Below are 18004 nucleotides of genomic sequence, written 5' to 3' on the forward strand. Positions count from 1 at the left end.
TCAGAGGGGCTACATAAGCCTTATTATAATGGATAAGGTCTTATTATATTTAGACTTTTAGGTCAAAAATCATTTCAAGCTATTCATAGCACACACTTAAAGCCTCCTAAAGTTCTCTCCACCAAAATTTGTATGATCACTGAATATCAATACCTGGGGCTCAAACGGTGTTGCAAATTTTTACATTGTTGGAGAATTGCTAATTCAACTGGCAGAGAGTGGTAGTTAGAATTAAGGTGAGAAGTGCAGATCATACTAATCTACCTCAAACTAAGAGGCAAAGGATGGGCAGTGGTAATCTCGCACTGCAAATGCCCTTTTGGGTGAAGAACCCAGAAATAGCCCCAGTTCCTCTCAGTAGAACCACATCATCCCAGGTGGGTGCTAGCAGGGTGAGGTGTGTGCCCCCGTAAGGAAGAGGAGGGGCAGCTTTCTAATACCTGGTAGTTAAGGGCTGTGAGAGTGGGTGCAATTGGGAGGATAAGGGGAACGTTGGGAAAGAAATATTTATTATAATAGAACAGGTTGGGGAGAAAGATGACAGAAGGATGTGCACACATGGAACTGATAGTTGTGGTCGCTTGGTTTTTATGGACGGAGCTACATCTTGACCCTAAATGAGGTTGGAAGGCTTGAGAAATAGGTGTAAATTGAATTCTGCCTAAGGCATAAGAGAAGCAGGTGGGACTGACTCTGATAGTGATCCACCTGGAAGAGAGAGACTAAAGCTACAGAGATTCCTGCCCTACTGAACACTAGTAAAATCTTCGTGAAACTACTGTTACACCTCATTTGCTACAGTGTTAATTTGGAGTTTGAGATTCATCAATGGAATGGGCACTATAATTTGCAATGTCCAAGGGACACTCGTGTTTTAGATAAAGTGTCTAAGGGGCCAGATGGTCACAATAGTCTCAGAAAGAATTTCACAAGCAAAATGGTCACTTATTTTCAAGCTTTACAGTCACCTAACAATGACCTAATTCTCACATTAGCAGTTGGGAGTCTGGTTCCATTTCATCACTCCTCTGCAGCAAGGTGATAAAAAATAAGCTAATATTTATTAAGCCAATATTTACGAGATCTTCCTACGTACCAGGAAGTATTCTAAGTGCCTTATGTGCATTATACTTAACCTTCATAATAATCTTCTGAGGTAGTAGCTATTATTTCCAGTTAGTAAGTGGAAGAACCAGGACTTGAATCCAGGCAAGCTGACTCCACAGCCCCCACTTTTGAATTTATTTAATACAAAAAACCATCCTTTATTCTGAGATTATGTCCATCCTACCTTTTGATATTACAGTATATTTTCTTATATGAAGTGGTGCTGATAGAAGATGCCAGGTTTGATATTTTTGTTTGTTTAAGAAATCTTTACCTTGCAGAATAAAAACTAAGCAACCCAATGATAACACTAATCTCCAGGTATTTTTGAAAACAGAAGTTGTTTAGCTAGTTTTGGAAATCTAAGTCTGAGAATCACTGGTCAGAAAAATGGGACTCTTAGTTAGTAATTTTTAATGTTCTCTAGAGATTTTTTCACTTGATTTATTTCCTAATGCACTTAATCCAATCAGTCCTCACCTATCTGGCACCTGAACCACAAGTCATACTTTCATCCATTTGACAAATATCTGTTGTGAAATATAATTGAAATGCAGCTTTGCGGTTCATATTTTAGGAAATCATTAAAAATACTTTATGACAAGGGCTCTAGAATGAGATACAAACAAGCCTTGTACTAAATTATTTACAGAATGTAGTCTTATAGTGAGGTTCCAGTGTCATGTTCACTTAAATCCTTAGTAAACAATGGCATTACCATTTGCTATGTTTATTTCTTTGGTGTTTTACATTATTTGTACTGTTATTAATAGCTATTACATAGTGATATATTAATAGATATTAATACTTTTCATTGTCCCTAACATATGGAGAACAAAATGGAAGAGAACAAGAGTAGCCCTGCTAGAGAAGAATGAACAGGGGAGCCAGACGAAGAAGTTGTCTGGCTTACTTGTTGCTCTAACTGTAATCTTCATTGTTTGCTTTATTTATCTGTGTGTCATTGGTGACTTCAGTATCCTTGTTGGTGATTTGTTCAACAGTCTGTCTTCACAGTTCTTTGGAGTCCTCATTTCCATTTAACTTTTCTTTCACTTCATCTCAACCGCTCACTCTTTGGTCGTACCCAAGACTGCACCATCACTAATAACCACTACTTCGGGGATCTCAGTTTTAAGCATCTTGCTCGCTAGCCACCTCCCATTTTTCCCTTGCTTTCTTCTAGCATAGCCCTTACCCCAACTCCAGCAAGTTTGACATGGGGACCTTCCAGTTAACTTACTCTCTCACTTCCCAGCCTTTTTGTCATCTTTACCCAGCTTAGAGTCCATGGTCTATCACCTTCACCCTCCTCACATACACCCTTAACAGCCTTGCTCCTCATCTTGTATATGTCAGGTGTTTCTCAGCTACCTGCTTACTCTGTATCAGTACCTAGACTTAAATATGGCTTAAGAAAAACACAAAACCATGGTGTTTGATCTCACTTTAAATTTAAGAACCAAATCTCAAGCGAGCCCTCAGTATTTCTTGGAATCAGTATTTCCTTGCATTCCTTCTGTGTTTCCTTAATCTACACTTGATCTTAGCCAAAAGGCCGAGAAGGGGTGTATTTCCTTAGTCTTGTCAGTTTCCTCACCTACTCTCTGAGATGACTAGTTCCTCCCTATTCTTCTCAAACATCCAACACCACCTCTTCTGTCCTTCCATCCTCACCAGCAGCTGCTGACCTGGAATCTTTATTACACTGAGAAAATAGAAATAATCAGAAGAGAACTGCCTTCCCACCTCCAGATGTAGCATTTGTTGAATGAATCAAAGAACGTGATATCCCAGAACTTCATTTACTCATATATTCAAATATAATTAGCAACTTAAAATTCCAAAACCAAATATATAAAGCCATTTTGGGCCATTTTGACTTATGCTTTTCACTACCACCTTCCTTTATGTTATTGTAACCAAGAGTTGTTATGTTTTGCCTCATCCAGATAAAAATAGTTATTTTTAGGAAGATGATTAACAGGAGCAGTTAATAAAATAAGCAGTTAAATAACTGAACTCAGGAAATGAAGAGAAGAAATGCTTTGGCACTATATTTGATTATACTATTAGCCCACATTAGTTATTACTTATATAAGTTATGGAGGAAGGAGAAAAGGTGCGAATGACTTAGAAATGAAGGCTAAAGCCTCAAACTTGGTGGAGAATGGAGGGAGAATGTTGAAAACAGGCCATGTGATAGTTTTGGATTTTTTTGGATGGAAAATTAGATAATAGACTTGAGTAAAAATTAGATAATAGACTCTAGCTAAAATTAGATAATAGACTTCAAATTAAATTAATACTTTACCTTGTGTTGCTAAACTTTAAGATTCAGTTTTGAAAAAAAGAGATGGTTAAAACCAAAAAAGTCAAGATTCTTATGCCAGCTTTGATAAAATTTATATTTATATAATTGAGTAAGAACCTACCTTACCTAACACTGTAAGTTGCTTATATAATTACAGCAAAGAGGAGAGTCCCTCAGTAACCTGAATTTCGTATGCTGAGCTCACTTACCCAATGGCATGTGTCTGCTCAAGCACATTTCCCCACACGTTTCCCAATTCCCCACGTTCTTTCCAAACCTTTACCATGTTTCCCAATATCATCTCCTCATCCTGCATTTTGCAGATGACCTAAGCCCCCTACTTCACATAGTAAACAGAACCCAACAGGCATAACCTCAGCTTACTTCCTCTTCCCTTTACTTAACTAGTCTCAGAAGAAGAGGTTTCCTTGCAACTATCTCCTTAAATCCCTACCTACTCTTTGTTGCCAGAGTTCCTGAAAGTGTGATCTCTGTCTGTTCTTGCTTATGCTACTTAGCTTCCTTCTCCTACCGCAACCCAAAATGATCTGACCCAGATCAGCATGAACTTTCCGGTTTTTAAATCTAATGTTCTCTTTCCAGGCCTCATCCTTTGTCTCTGGAGCATTTGTCCCTATTGTCACATTCCTCTGCTTAGAGCTTTTGGAGGCTTTTCATGTGCCCAGAGCCGGCATTCAAAAATATCGAACCAGTAGTTTTGATATCTTCTCTGAGCTTTCAACAAGTCTTTCTTAATGGACATTGCTGCCTGAATCTCAAATGCCTTATAGCCAAAAACAAAGTTATGATTTCCTCTTGCTAACTTCTTGGTTGTTTTCTGAGATTACTGTCATTTTCCCCATGTGCCCCCAGGCTAGGTGCCTTAAGGTCATCCTTGACTCTTCCTCTTTTTCTTATTTTCATTTGGTCTCTAAGCTCTGATGAATATCTCCCCTCTCTTCCATTCTTTTCCTACTACTATTTCTTAAGATTATTACCTCTTTCCATTCCTGGTCTCTTGTCTGGATTATTTCAGTAGTACATTCAGGGATTTTAATTTGAATTCCATGATTGGACCCCAGAGGATCTAAAAATCTTCTCAAAATTGCATGCAAATTTTTGTACATGGGCATTTTTTCTGGGCAGGTCCATTAGACTATTCCATGGGAAAGAAAATGAGAGATAGAATGAGAGAATATGACATTTTAAACAAGTCAGTTCCACTGATTTCTCATTCTTCTATGCCTGCCCTTTGCTATGTAGTTCCCTAACCCAGGGAACTGATCTCTGAGTAGTGAGGGGGCATGTAAGACATAAAGGAAAAAAAAAAAAAATGGAACAGTACAGCTCGCAGTCAGACAGTCCAGCAGCCAGAGATCAGAGGCTCCCCAGCATCAGAGCTAGGCCTTAATGTCCTGGAGAAGCTCAGGGGAAAGCTGGGGTATCAGTAGGGAGGCAGCCTTCTGAGGCCTCTGGACCCAGTTGTTCATGTGCTTCCAAAGGACTTGGAGGGATAGGAAAGCTTAATTGGCAAAAATCCAGAGCCAGCCAGCGAGGCAGTGTCCCCAGAAAAAGGTTACGAACATTCCTCCAACTAGACTCCCACCTTTGGAGTCTAGAGGATCTTTGTCCTCTAGTCCTTCGTCTACTCCACCGCCGGTTAGTTTTTAAACACACATCTCATTATGTATCCTCCCTGATTAAAAAACCCTGGGTTTTTACAAAACAAATTAAAAACTCCCGGGCATGGTGTCAAGGCCTTCCTCAGTTGGGAACCTGTCATCCCCTTACTCAGGCACTCACCTCCAAGGCTCCCAGCCACAGAAGGTGATAACTGGCTGTTTTGAGAGGACAGCTTCTGGGTCCATACTGCCATGCCTAATCTAATGCTAATCTCTCTCTCTAGGGTGCCATTTCCCTTCGCTTGCCCAACCATGCACCTCGCGCGCGCTGGCCTTCAAGACCCAGGCTGTACGTTCCCTCTTCCCCTGTGTCCATCCCTAATTTTCTGCCGTCACTGTAGCAGAATCAGTCTCTCTTGGCTAGGTTCCAAAAAACATTTCATGCACATCTCTGATAATGTCATATTATATTGTAGATAACCTATTTTTATTTGTCTTTCCTACTAAATCAGAAATGCCCTGCAGGTAGGGAATGCCTTTTTCATGTTTGTATCCAAACACCTAGTTTCGTGCCTAGTCCAAACAGGAGCTTAATACACTTTTGTTGAATGGAATTACTTATGAAGAGTTTTTATGACTCATTTAAATTAGAGACCAATGCTTATTTAATAAGTCAGAAAGGCTATGATAATAATAGTAATAACAAAGTCCCATTTCCACTGCTTATTCAAGTAACTGCTTCCTTTGTGGAAGTGGATTTTGAAAATCTTCACATGTCATTGTATATTTTTGATGTGCTTCCTTGACATCCTAAAAGAATTATGGTTCTCATGCAGACTAGAGTTTCTATGACATTCTTATTGATGTCATATTGAATAAATTCTGTAATTTCACAGATCTGTATTATATATAAGTTCCACAGATGTGCATTTTATCTTTCTCTCAAACTTCATGGTAATACTTTGTGGGTTATTTATTTTATGACATCTGAGTCAATTTAATTCAAAACACATTAAATTGAGCATTTCCCACGTACAAAAACAGAGTTACAGAGTTAAAAATCTAGTACTTATGTAGTATGTAGTTTGTCTTGCTAAATTTGTAAGTCCCAGTCATTGCAATGGTGTCTTTAGGTATTTAAAGTAGTTCAGCCATGAAAGTACATACTGTTCATAATTTAAGAGCTTCACATAATTTTTAAGAACCATCTTCTATCCCCCCATTTTCTCTGAGTTTTGTGGGGAAAGAATACTTTACTTACTCGGCCATTTATTGAGTACATATTATGTACTCGGCATGAGGCTGGGTGTCTGCAATTCAGGACTGATGAGACAGTGCCTGCCCTTGACTAGTTGACAGAGTCTAATAGAAAAGAAAGCATAGAAACAAATAATTGCAGTTCAAACTTTGGAGAAGAGGAAGGAAGCGCCTTCTTTGAGAGCTGAGAAAAGAGATGTCTGCAGATAAATTTGTAGATAAGGAAGCAGGGATGTGAAGGGGGTTTGGAGATGTAATTAAGGTTACTAATAACCTCATCAAAAGATAGGGAGGGGCTTCCCTGGTGGCGCAGTGGTTAAGAATCCGCCTGCCAATGCAGGGGACACGGGTTCGAGCCCTGGTCCGGGAAGATCCCACATACCGCGGAGCAAGTAAGCCCGTGAGCCACAACGACTGAGCCTGCGCGTCTGGCGCCTGTGCTCCGCAACGAGAGGCCGCGAGAGTGAGAGGCCCGCGCACCGCGATGAAGAGTGGCCCCTGCTTGCCGCAACTAGAGAAAGCCCTCGCACAGAAACGAAGACCCAACACAGCCAAAAATAAATAAAAATTAAAAAAAAAAAAAAAAGATAGGGAGATTAACCTGAAATATCTGGGTGGGCCCAACATAATCACGTAAAAGGTAATTTAAGGCAGAAGAGGCAGAGAGATGTATCAGAAAGAGAAGCTGAAGAGAACTGAAGCATTAGAGAAACTCAGTCACTTGCTGGAGGGGGACCACATGGAAAGCGTCAAAAGGAAAGTAGGCAGCCTCCAGGAGAAAAGATCAACCTGACCCCTAGCTGACAGCCAGCAAAGAAACAGGGATCTCAGTCTTATAGTCACAAGAAAATAGATTCTATCAACAACCCACATAAACTTGGAAGTGGATTCTTCCCAGAGCCCCATTGGCCCACACCTTGATTTCAGTCTTATGAAAAATGGAGCAGAACCACCCAAACCCACCCAGACTTCTGACTTAAAGAGCTGTGAAATAATAAATCTGCAGTGTTTAAAAAAAAGAGGGGGCCCAAGAAAAGAAAAGAAGAAGCAGGGAGCGGAAGGGAGTTCATACCTGATAGTCTTTTTTTTTTTTTTTTAATATGAAAAGTAGGAAACTAGATCATCTCTAAGAATTAATGGCATGGGTAGTGCTTGAGAAGAGAACAGTGAAGTCTGGATAATAACTAAGGAGAATGGGAGATGAACAGAAACAGGTAAGGGGTGCATGCAACATTGAGAAAGCAGTGAGAATAGAACTGAAATCAGATAGCACGAGACTGTTAGGATATCAGTCAGCCAGTGGTGTAATTTTCTCTGGTCATACTCTGTGGCCAATGTTTAGGTGCAGTAAAGCCATATTGTGTTCAGGGCTCATAGGGTAGGTATCACAGAAGTATAAGAATGCTGAGGAGGTGAGAGCCTTTGAAAGAAAGCATGGCTTAATATGGAAGGAAGTGTGGTTAGAAGGAAGTTGATAAACTTGGAGAAGGTTGAGACTGGAGAGATGTGGCTGAGGGCTGGTACTTTGTAGGTACTTAGCAAGTCTTCACTTTATCCTTTCTGGCTCTCCCCTCCTTGTGCCTGTTTCACTCCCTCCACCACCACCTGCCTCTGCAATGGTTTATACAGATAGTTTCAAATCATGATAGTAGCAGTTGGTTTGGAGAGGAAGGTTAGGAGCCAGGTTCCAAAGTCCTCATCAGATGTGTCCCAGTGGCTTGGATGCTGACAGTGCCTGGTGGTGTTGGCCTCTAGGAGAAGCTCAAGGCTTATCCCCTTATCTCCTTACCTGTCATGCCCCAAGGGTGGGACAAGGGCAAAGACAGTTTATGGGCCACCGTTCTTTTTTTTTTTATTTAATTAATTTATTTTTGGCTGCATTGGGTCTTTGTTGCTGCACGCGGGCTTTCTCTAGTTGCGGTGAGCAGGGGCTACTACTCTTCATTGTGGTGCACGGGCTTCTCATTGCGGTGGCTTCTCTTGTTGCAGAGCACGGGCTCTAGGCACGTGGACTTCAATAGTTGTGGCACACAGGCTCAGTAGTTGTGGCTTGCGGGCTCTAGAGCACAAGCTCAGTAGTTGTGGCACACGGGCGTAGTTGCTCCACAGCATGTGGGATCTTCCTGGCCCAGGGATCGAACCTGTTTCCCCTGCACTGGCAGGTGGATTCTTAACCACTGAGCCACCAGGGAAGTCCCTGGGCCACAGTTCTTAGGACAGAAATTTACTCTGTGATGAGAATGGTTAAGAATCTAAGCCTTTAAGGGTTTCCACTAAGTTCCCCTTGTCTCTACAAGTCTAACCAGAAGCACAGATCTCTTTACTTTCAAGGATTTAAAAGGGAGTCTTTTTTTGAAACAAAGATAGAAGCAATGGCCGTACTGACAACCCAAAATATCTTCCTCCTCAGAATCTAAAATTTCTAGTAGAGTTGGTTGAATCTTGTGGTTTACTTTATTGAGTCATTCGATGTATTGTCGTAATTTTTCTTAAAGATAAAATTTTTTGAGGCTTTTGTTCCAAATGAGGACATTTTCCATAAAAATACGCTGTATCCCATTTCCAGAAATTTTCTTGTTCACCTGTAGTTTTGAGTGTAACGCTTGAAATCTAAGAATTCATTATTTCACAGAGTGCTTTTTTGGTGTAGTATAAAGAAAAAACGCATAAGTAAAGAGTCATGCATCTTAAGTGTGAAACTTAAATAGGTGAGAATTCCTAGAGTGAGTAAACAGTAACCAAATTTCATCTTTATCTTAAGAAATGGAGTAAATGCTTGTGTAGAGTGGGCTAAAGAAATCCCAGGGAGTCTAAATCATTAGTCTTGCTATTTTACTATTGTTAATGATACCTTTAAGGCATTTAGCAATGGTTGCCTAGAAAAGAATTGAATACTATTCTTGTGAAGCTTCAGTTTCATTTTCATCCTGGTGGCTCTGAGAAAACACTTTTCTCACTTGGCATAGTCACGTGAAATAGGGCATTCAACTTCATCCACAAAGTCTGTAACATCCATCTGGACTCTATGGATTGCTCTATACCCACCCAACTCAGACATGTCTGCCCTTTCTTCAAGTGCTTGTATTGACAGGTAGACCTGTAATTTCTTTGACTAAGATACAGTTTCCGTAGCCTGTTGTATCATAATAGATCTGTATTGGGTTAAACTTGCCTAAAAACAGATCTTTTTTCCCCCTGGCTTTAAAGTAAAGGATAATGAAAAAGAAGTAACATTTCCTAATTAGGTATTTAGGTCAAAGAGACATTTTCAGAGTTAAAAGTATTCGTTCTCAATGATAGTTCAAATATACTTTTCCAAAGACCTTTAATTGGCAGCTTTCCCCCTCAATTCTTGGTACTGGTGTAGGAATTGTTTGTGGATTTTCTATTTTAAAAAGATCTTCAGTTCATTCTTGTTCTGTTTATAGCACCTAGATATTAATATATGTTAATGCTATTGCTGTATTCTTCCTAACATTCATGTGCAGAAGAAAGAAAACTTTGATGTCTTACTTGGATTTTAGTTAGTTGATGTAAGACTGTTTTCTTTTCCTTTTTAGGTTGCAAACATGTTAAAGGCATCCTGTTATATGGGCCTCCAGGTTGTGGTAAGACTCTCTTGGCTCGACAGATTGGCAAGATGTTGAATGCAAGAGAGCCTAAAGTGGTCAATGGGCCGGAAATCCTCAACAAATATGTGGGAGAATCAGAGGCTAACATTCGTAAACTCTTTGCTGATGCTGAAGAGGAGCAAAGGAGGGTAATGTTAACATAAGTGCAATTTAGTAAAAGTTTGTAATCACTTATATGATGATTGAAACCCAGAGTTATGGTGGAAGACTTGTTGCTGTGATTTATAGTTTGAAGAAATTGCAGATAAAATTTATTTTGAACCGAGTTATGTCACTGAACTGGGATTATGGGAGATTTACATGTTGTGAGCAGATGTCAATATCCACATGTTCATAATACAAAGATAGATGATTATATGAGCCAAAGATTTTGCAAAACAGATCATGAATATGTTTTTAAGTGACACTTTTATTCCACATTACTTCCAGAGACTTGAACTCATTTATCCTAAAAGAGAGAAATTAAATCCATAAAGGGACTTGTAGAATTAAGTATGTGTAAGGTTCATGTGCAGAAAGCTAACTTACTTACCACTGACTTAACTCAGCTGTAGTGACAGGTATAAGTTGTTAGGTCTCAAAGGAAAACTTGATTGGGGTCTTAGAAAAAAATGAAATTAACTAAAAATCAAGCCAGAGTTTACTAATTGTGATGGTTAATTTTGTGCTGATTTGCCTGGGCCTCAGGGTGCCTGGACATCGGTTAAACATTATTCTGGGTGGGTTGTGTTTACCATTTGAATCTGTAGACTGTCCCTAATATGCCATCCAATCAGTTGAAGGCCTGAATAGAAGAAAAAGGCTTACCCTCCCTTGAGTAAGAGGGAATTTCCTACTGCCTGATCTGGGATATCAGTTTTTTCCTGCCTTCAGACTCAAACTGAAACACCTCTTCCTGGCTCTCAAGCTTGCAGGCCTTTGGACTGGAACTACACCATCAGCTCTCTTGTGTCTCCAGTTTGCCAGCTGCAGAACTTGGGCCTTGTCAGCCTCCATAATTATGTTAGCCAACTCCTTACATTTAATCTCTAGATAGATAGATGGATAGATAGATTTATATATATATATATATATATATATATATATATATATATATTCTTTTTTTTTCAGGTACCAATAGAATAGATAGACTAGATCTATAGATCTATTGATTCTGTTTCTCTGGAAAGCTTTGACTAATATACTAGTATTAACATATTTGTTTCATTAAAGGAAAGTGGGATTTCTGGTTCTGGCAATACAGTAGACTAGGTAACCTGAAAACCTTCCTTCTACAAAAATCTTCAAATGCTGGGTAAAATATAACTAAAATCATTTCAAATGCACAATTGAGCTCTCAGGAAAGAAAAGGAAGTCTTCAGAAATCAAAAGAAAACTGAAAACTAGAGTAGTAAAGATAATGAGCTGCAGCTTTTGGTTCTGGTAATGTGTGCATTTGGGTTTTAGCATCCACTAGGGGGCATAAACTGAGTCCTTGAACTTCCTTAAGGTGTGGCCTAGGAACTGGAACCTTCAAAGCAGCTCTATCATCAATGAGAAGCACGACTAGAAAATATTTCCCTATCAGCACAGAGAAATAACAGAACCTTTTAACTATTTGCCTGGGTTGTAGAGTGGGAGATGAGGAATCTGCCATCGGAATTCTAAACCATGGATCTTTAACTCATGCTTAGGATTTGAAAACACACACACACACACAAACACCCCACTATGTAGTCTGGGGCCCCCAACTTGAGAAATTAATTTTAAAATGAATCCTGGGCCAATGTTACCACATAGGGTTGTTAGATTTAAGCACACCCCAAGGGATACTCCAACAAAGCCAGGCCACAAGAGATTCTCACAGGAGAAGCTAAAATAGCTCCAATAAATGGAAAATGTCATCATCAAAATTTTAAACTCAGCAACTAGGTTAAACATAAGCAGTAGTTTCAGCTGAGGAGAGAAGTGATAAACAGTAGAATAGATCTAAAGAAATCACCCAGAATGTAGCACAGAGAGATAGAGAGATGGAATATATGAAAGAGAAATTGAGATAACAGAGTTAAAATGAGAAGTCCAAATAGAAAGAATAGTGTAGAGGCAATATTCAAAGATAGAACGGCTGAGAATGTTCTAGAATTGATAAACATAAATACTTAGATTCATGTAGCACCATGAGCCCAAATGGGATAAGTAGAAATTTACATCTAGATGCATTGTAGTGAAACTGGAGAATGCCAAAGAAAAAAAGAGATATGTCTTAGTATCAACAAAAAAGAAATGATGATGACATCCAAAGGGATATCCATTATGTTGACAGTAAACTTCTTAACAACAGCAAGAGAGACCAGAAAACAGTGGAAGAATATCTTCACAGAGCTAAGTAAAAATAACTGTCAACTTAAAATTTTATACCCAGCTTAATTCTCATTCAGGAATAAGATGAAATGAAGGTGTTTTTTCAGACAAATTCTAATAGAATTAACTAGTCACAGAAGCTTGTTGGAAGAATGTGAAGCAGGATATATTTGAGAATGAAGAAAATTGAACCCAGAAGGAAACAGTGGATGCGAGAAACAATGGTGAGCAATGAAATTGGTAAAAAATGTAGATAAAATCTGGAACTTCTACTTCTGGTAGTGACAGATTAGGTAATTTGAATCATGCCTGCCACTGAAGACTACCGTAAAAGCTCAACAAAATGTTTAATTTTTTTTTTTAATGTGCTTGGAGGTATCAGAGAGCTTACAAGATCTAGGGGGAGAATGGAGGCCCAGAAAAAAAGGTCCCAGTTTATGGGGGTCACTGTTTCTCTGGAGCAATTAGCCATTTCTGGAGGGAGCTGCTAAACAGCTATGCAGCCCTCTTGACTGGCTAGTGGGTATAAGGGGGACAGAGATTAGAGCCTATGGCCCACAAAGAGGGGACATCTGATGAGCATGCCCCATTTTGAGCTGGAACTCTGAAGGGCTACACCATAGGATCAAGTGTTAACCAGAAGCAGACATGCTGTTACAGAGGCTACAGATCAGCTTTGAGTCATGTTATTCTCTAAAATTAGGCTGAGGGTTCCTAAACCACTAGTGCCCCCAGACATGTGGCAGAATTGTAGATCCTCCTGGTGGAAGGTAGTATCATGCAAGGCCATAAACTATTTCTGTAGTTTGCAAATGCAATGCCTGGCTTATAATCAAAAGCAATCAGATACACAAAGACATAAACAACATGAAGAAAGAGAAACAACATGAAGAAAGAGAAACAAAAGATGATAGAAATTGGGCCTCAAGATACTGGAATTCTCAGATACAGACTTTTAAAATAAGTATACTTATTACATTCAAAGAGAAACAAGATTGAAAATTTTGGCAGAACACTGGAAACTGTTAAAAAAAATCAAATGGAAATTCTGGGAATGAGAAATTCAGTAAATTAACTCAAGTTTAAACAACAGATTAGACACATCTAAAGAGAGACTTAGTGAACTGAAAGATGTTAGACAAAAATAACTACAGACAAAGGATGAAAGGAATGAAGAGAGATAAATACCACAAGAACGTCTAGTGCACAATTTAAATTTCCAGAAAGTCAGGAGAAAGAGGATGGGGCAAAAGCAGTATTTGAAGAGAAAAGGGTTTAGAACTTTCTAAAATGGGTGAAGAACATCAGTCCATGGATTCCAGCAGTGATATAAACCTCAAGCAAAAGAAATACTGAAGAATTCTACACTTATAATCATTGTTAAATGGCTGAAAATAAAAAAAGGAGAGAGAGGGCTTCCCTGGTGGCGCAGTGGTTGAGAGTCCGCCTGCCGATGCAGGGGATACGGGTTCGTGTCCCGGTCTGGGAAGATCCCACATGCCGCGGAGCGGCTGCGCCCGTGAGCCATAGCCTGCGCGACCGGAGCCTGTGCTCCGCAGCGGGAGAGGCCACAACAGTGAGAGGCCCGCGTACCGCAAAAAAAAAAAAAAAAAAAAAAAGGAGAGAGAGAGAAATCTCAAAAGCAGCTAGAGAAAAAAAGGATTACCTTCCAATAAACAACAACTAGCTGGCAGCTGTCTTCTCAACAGAAATGACGAAAATCAAATCAGTTGAATGTCATTTTTTAAGAGAATAGCTGTCAACTTAGAATTTACATTGTCATGTAAATATACAATAAAGTACTGTATCGTAATAAAAATAGACTGGCTGTACACAGTTGTGAATCTAACAAATAAATGTTGAGCAAAAGAAAACACAAGAAAGGATCATATATACTGTATGATTCCATTTATATACAGCTCAACTAAAGTACAGTGTTTAATGATGCATGCTTCTAAGTTGGTAAAACTATAAAGGAAAGTGAGAAATAATTACCTTAAAAATCAGATTGTGGTTGCCTTTGGGGCACGGGGGGCAGGGGTGTTGGGGAAGGGTGGTGAGGAGGCACTGCCAGGATGCTGGCACTCTTCTGTGCCTTGTTATGGTTACATGGATGTTCATTTTGTGACAATTCCTTCAGACGTACATTCACATTTGTGGAACTTTCCCTCTATGTATGTCATATTCCACAATAAAAACTTTCAAAAGAGGTTAAATTTAAGAAGCATTCACTGTACAAAATAATAATGATGATCAATATATCTTTTTAAGGATAGAACTAAAATACGGAACAAAACGTGGGAAGTGGGTTGAATCCCTGTAAGATCCTTGTATTATTTGGGAAGAAGTTAGACATGTTAATTAACATAAAACTTAAGTAAATGTTTATGTGAAAATTGTTTATAGTTCTCAAGCTTTTCCAAGGCATGAAGGAGGAGTGGGGGAAGGAATAAAGAAAACTCAAATACTTCAGAAGGCAAGAAAGGAATAACAAGACTCAAAGAAAATGTGAAGATACTGAAAATGTAACTTTTAAAAAGATTTCACTTACAATAGCAGTCAGAATGATAAGGTAACTAGGATTAAATCTAACAGGAACGTTAAACGAGAAAATTATAAACATTTTTGAAAATCTTTTTTAAAGAGCTAATAAATGGTAAGATAGAACATGTTCACATGGGAATCCTGACATTATCATAAAAATGACAGTTGTGTCCATATTAATCTGTAAGTTCAGTGCTTTTCCAGTCAAGTCTAACAGGACTTTTTTGGAATTTGACTTTTTTTTTTTTTTGGATGCTTGAAGACTCATGAAAATTTTGGAGAATAATGAAAAGTTACTTATTCAGATATCAAGACTTACTGGAAAGCTATAGTAATTGAAACAATTTTATATATTCATGCAAAAACAGACCATGGAAATAGAGGAACACAGGAAGAACTTGTTACGTGAAAAGTGGCAATACAAATCAGAGGGGAAATGATATACTGTAACATGGTGGGACTGAGATCATTGGCTCTCTGTTTGGAAAAAGATAAAATGCAGTCCCTATCTCGCTTCATACAGAATTACAAAATAGATTTGCAAAAAACAAAACTAAAACTTACAAGAGAAAATTTTTAGAAGAAAACTAGGGAAAGGCATTAAGAATTGAGGCTAGGGAAGAATTTCTTAATAAGGTATAGAAATTAAATCTGTAAAAGAAAAAAAATGTTTATTTGGCTACATTAATATAAAGAAAATTCTCTCTGACAAATTACACTGGATACAAATGTCTCAAACTAGAGAAGATGTTTGCAACCCATATAATCCACAAAAAATTGGTATTCTATAATAAATTCTCTGTAATAACTCCTGAATAATAAGTAAGAAAAAGACAAACACCACAATTTTTAAAAAAAACTGGCAAAGGATATGAACAGGCAATTTCTCAGAGGAAGAACCCATCTGACGATAAGCAGATGAAATAATGCTCAGGAAAATGCATAATAAAAGAGAAATCACCTTATAAACAACCTGATAAAATTTACAAAGGCTAATAATGCCAGAAGTTGATGAGGTTATGGAGAAACAGGGCTTCATATACATTACTAGTCATAGTATAAATTAGAAAAATAGTGAGTAATATTGTGCAGATTAATTTGACATCTTACAAAAATGAAGATGCACAAACCTCATGACCCATGAGTTCTACTTCAAGACAGCTACGCTAGAGAAACACTCTTGCACTAGTGCACCAAATGACATGTACCAGAATGTTGATTGCCACACTATATGCAATGGGGGGAAAACTAGAAACATCTTGATTCTTCTCAGTAGGAAATGGAGTATCATCTTAGACATTAAAATAAATAACAGATTTACATGGATCAATATGTATAACACCCAGAAACATAATATCTATTTTCTTAATCTAGTAAGCTTTATTAAATCTAATTTATCCTGTCATTTCCTACTTTTTCTCATTTTTGTTGATGGTAAAAATAAATTTTAAACATTGCCTTTATAACAACCTTTCTACTGCTTCAGATCTACTTGTTGGGTGCTTAATCATTTCAGTTTTACACAAGGTGGTTTTCTCCCCTGCTTCCCTATATCCTATTAAGTTCTTGTTCATATTCAGATCTCTAGCCATCTCAGCTCCATTGCATCCTGGTATATTATTGCAAGTCTAATAACTGATCTCAACTCTTCAGACAGTCCCAGAACCAATTCGGTTTTACAGTTCGTTCCTAACACTACAATATTTTTTGTTTCAGATATCTTTTTACCTCTCAGAATACCAAGAAAAATAGTCATTACCATTTACTATCTGGGTTGAAAGAACTTCTTTTTTTTTTTTTTTTTTTTTTTTGTGGTATGCGGGCCTCTCAGTGTTGTGGCCTCTCCTGTTGCGGAGCACAGGCTCCGGACGTGCAGGCTCAGCGGCCATGGCTCACGGGCCCAGCCGCTCCGCGGCATGTGGGATCCTCCCGGACTGGGGCACGAACCCGTGTCCCCTGCATCAGCAGGCGGACTCTCAACCACTGCGCCACCAGGGAAGCCCGAAAGAACTTCTTTTTAAAAACTGTTTTTAAGTTGATTACAGATCACTTACAAACAAATAAAGGGAAGTAGAAACTATTAAAATATTTAATAGAGCTTAAATATAGCAAACCAAATTTTTATTCCATATTTTCCTGGGTTTGAAGATATCTACTGATTGATCGATAGATATATACCCAAAATGCGCAGGAGCCTCTGTATGTAACTAACTGTTCATCAGTTGTCATGCGTGAACTTGTACACTGATTCTAAATTTCAAATACATCTCTAATAGATTATAGCTTATCATTACTTCTTGTTCTTCTACTTGCATCGTCAAGACAATACTTGAAGAGTTTTTTAAAAAGTCTTTGGCTTATAATTTTGTTGAAGAGGGGATGGACACCAGGCACTCCATAATTGCAAAATATTTTTATTTTTAGATTTGTATACACCTTTTAGAATGGCCAATCTAATTTTTTTTAAGTATCATTTTAACTTTATTTATTTATGGCTGCATTGGGTCTTTGTTGCTGCACATGGGCTTTCTCTAGTTGTGGCGAGCACGGGCTACTTTTCCTTGCAGTGCACGGGCTTCTCATTGCAGTGGCTTCTCTTGTTGCGAAGCCCGGGCTATAGGCTCGTGGGCTTCAGTGGTTGTGGCTCGCGGGCTCTAGAGTGCAGGCTGAGTAGTTGTGGCACATGGGCTTATTTGCTCCGCAGCATGTAGGATCTTCCTGGACCAGGGCTCGAACCCGTCCCCTGCATTGTCAGGCAGATTCTTAACCACTGTGCCACCAGGAAAGTCCCCCAATACAATTTTTAAATGTCTACATCATCTATTTCTTCTTGTTATCTCTCTAATACCTGCCTTCAGGATATGTCTACTAGGAACCATGTCAAGAAAATTCTGATACACAGATGAAAGAAGAGATGAAAGAATACTGTCATGTGTCCCTTTAGGAAAAAATGAGATGGCCTAGCTGATCAAAAACATTGCACAATGAAGACTTTCTGTTGAATAAGTAACTGGATGAAAATGCTGTGTTTTCTTTTTGTCCTTAGAAATATATTATTCAGGGCTTCCCTGGTGGTGCAATGGTTAACAATCCTCCTGCCAATGCAGGGGACACGGGTTCGAGCCCTGGTCCGGGAAGATCCCACATGCCGCAGGGCAACTAAGCCCGTGCACCACAACTACTGAGCC

The 18004-nt window shown here is 38.8% G+C and overlaps 1 protein-coding gene across 1 annotated transcript in view; it reads left to right on the top strand.

Annotated features, from left to right (window-relative positions):
- The window catches only part of NSF (N-ethylmaleimide sensitive factor, vesicle fusing ATPase), a 160091-nt gene that overhangs the window by 78318 nt on the left and 63769 nt on the right, over window positions 1–18004 (top strand). Inside the window, exon 9 of the mRNA XM_081218272.1 lies at window positions 9861–10060. Within this exon, the coding sequence (XP_081074398.1) occupies window positions 9861–10060 (200 nt within the window). The remainder of the gene's footprint in view (window positions 1–9860; window positions 10061–18004) is intronic.

The sequence above is a fragment of the Mesoplodon bidens genome, assembly GCF_964165515.1.
Source record: "Mesoplodon bidens genome assembly, chromosome: 19".
Lineage (NCBI taxonomy): Eukaryota > Metazoa > Chordata > Mammalia > Artiodactyla > Ziphiidae > Mesoplodon > Mesoplodon bidens.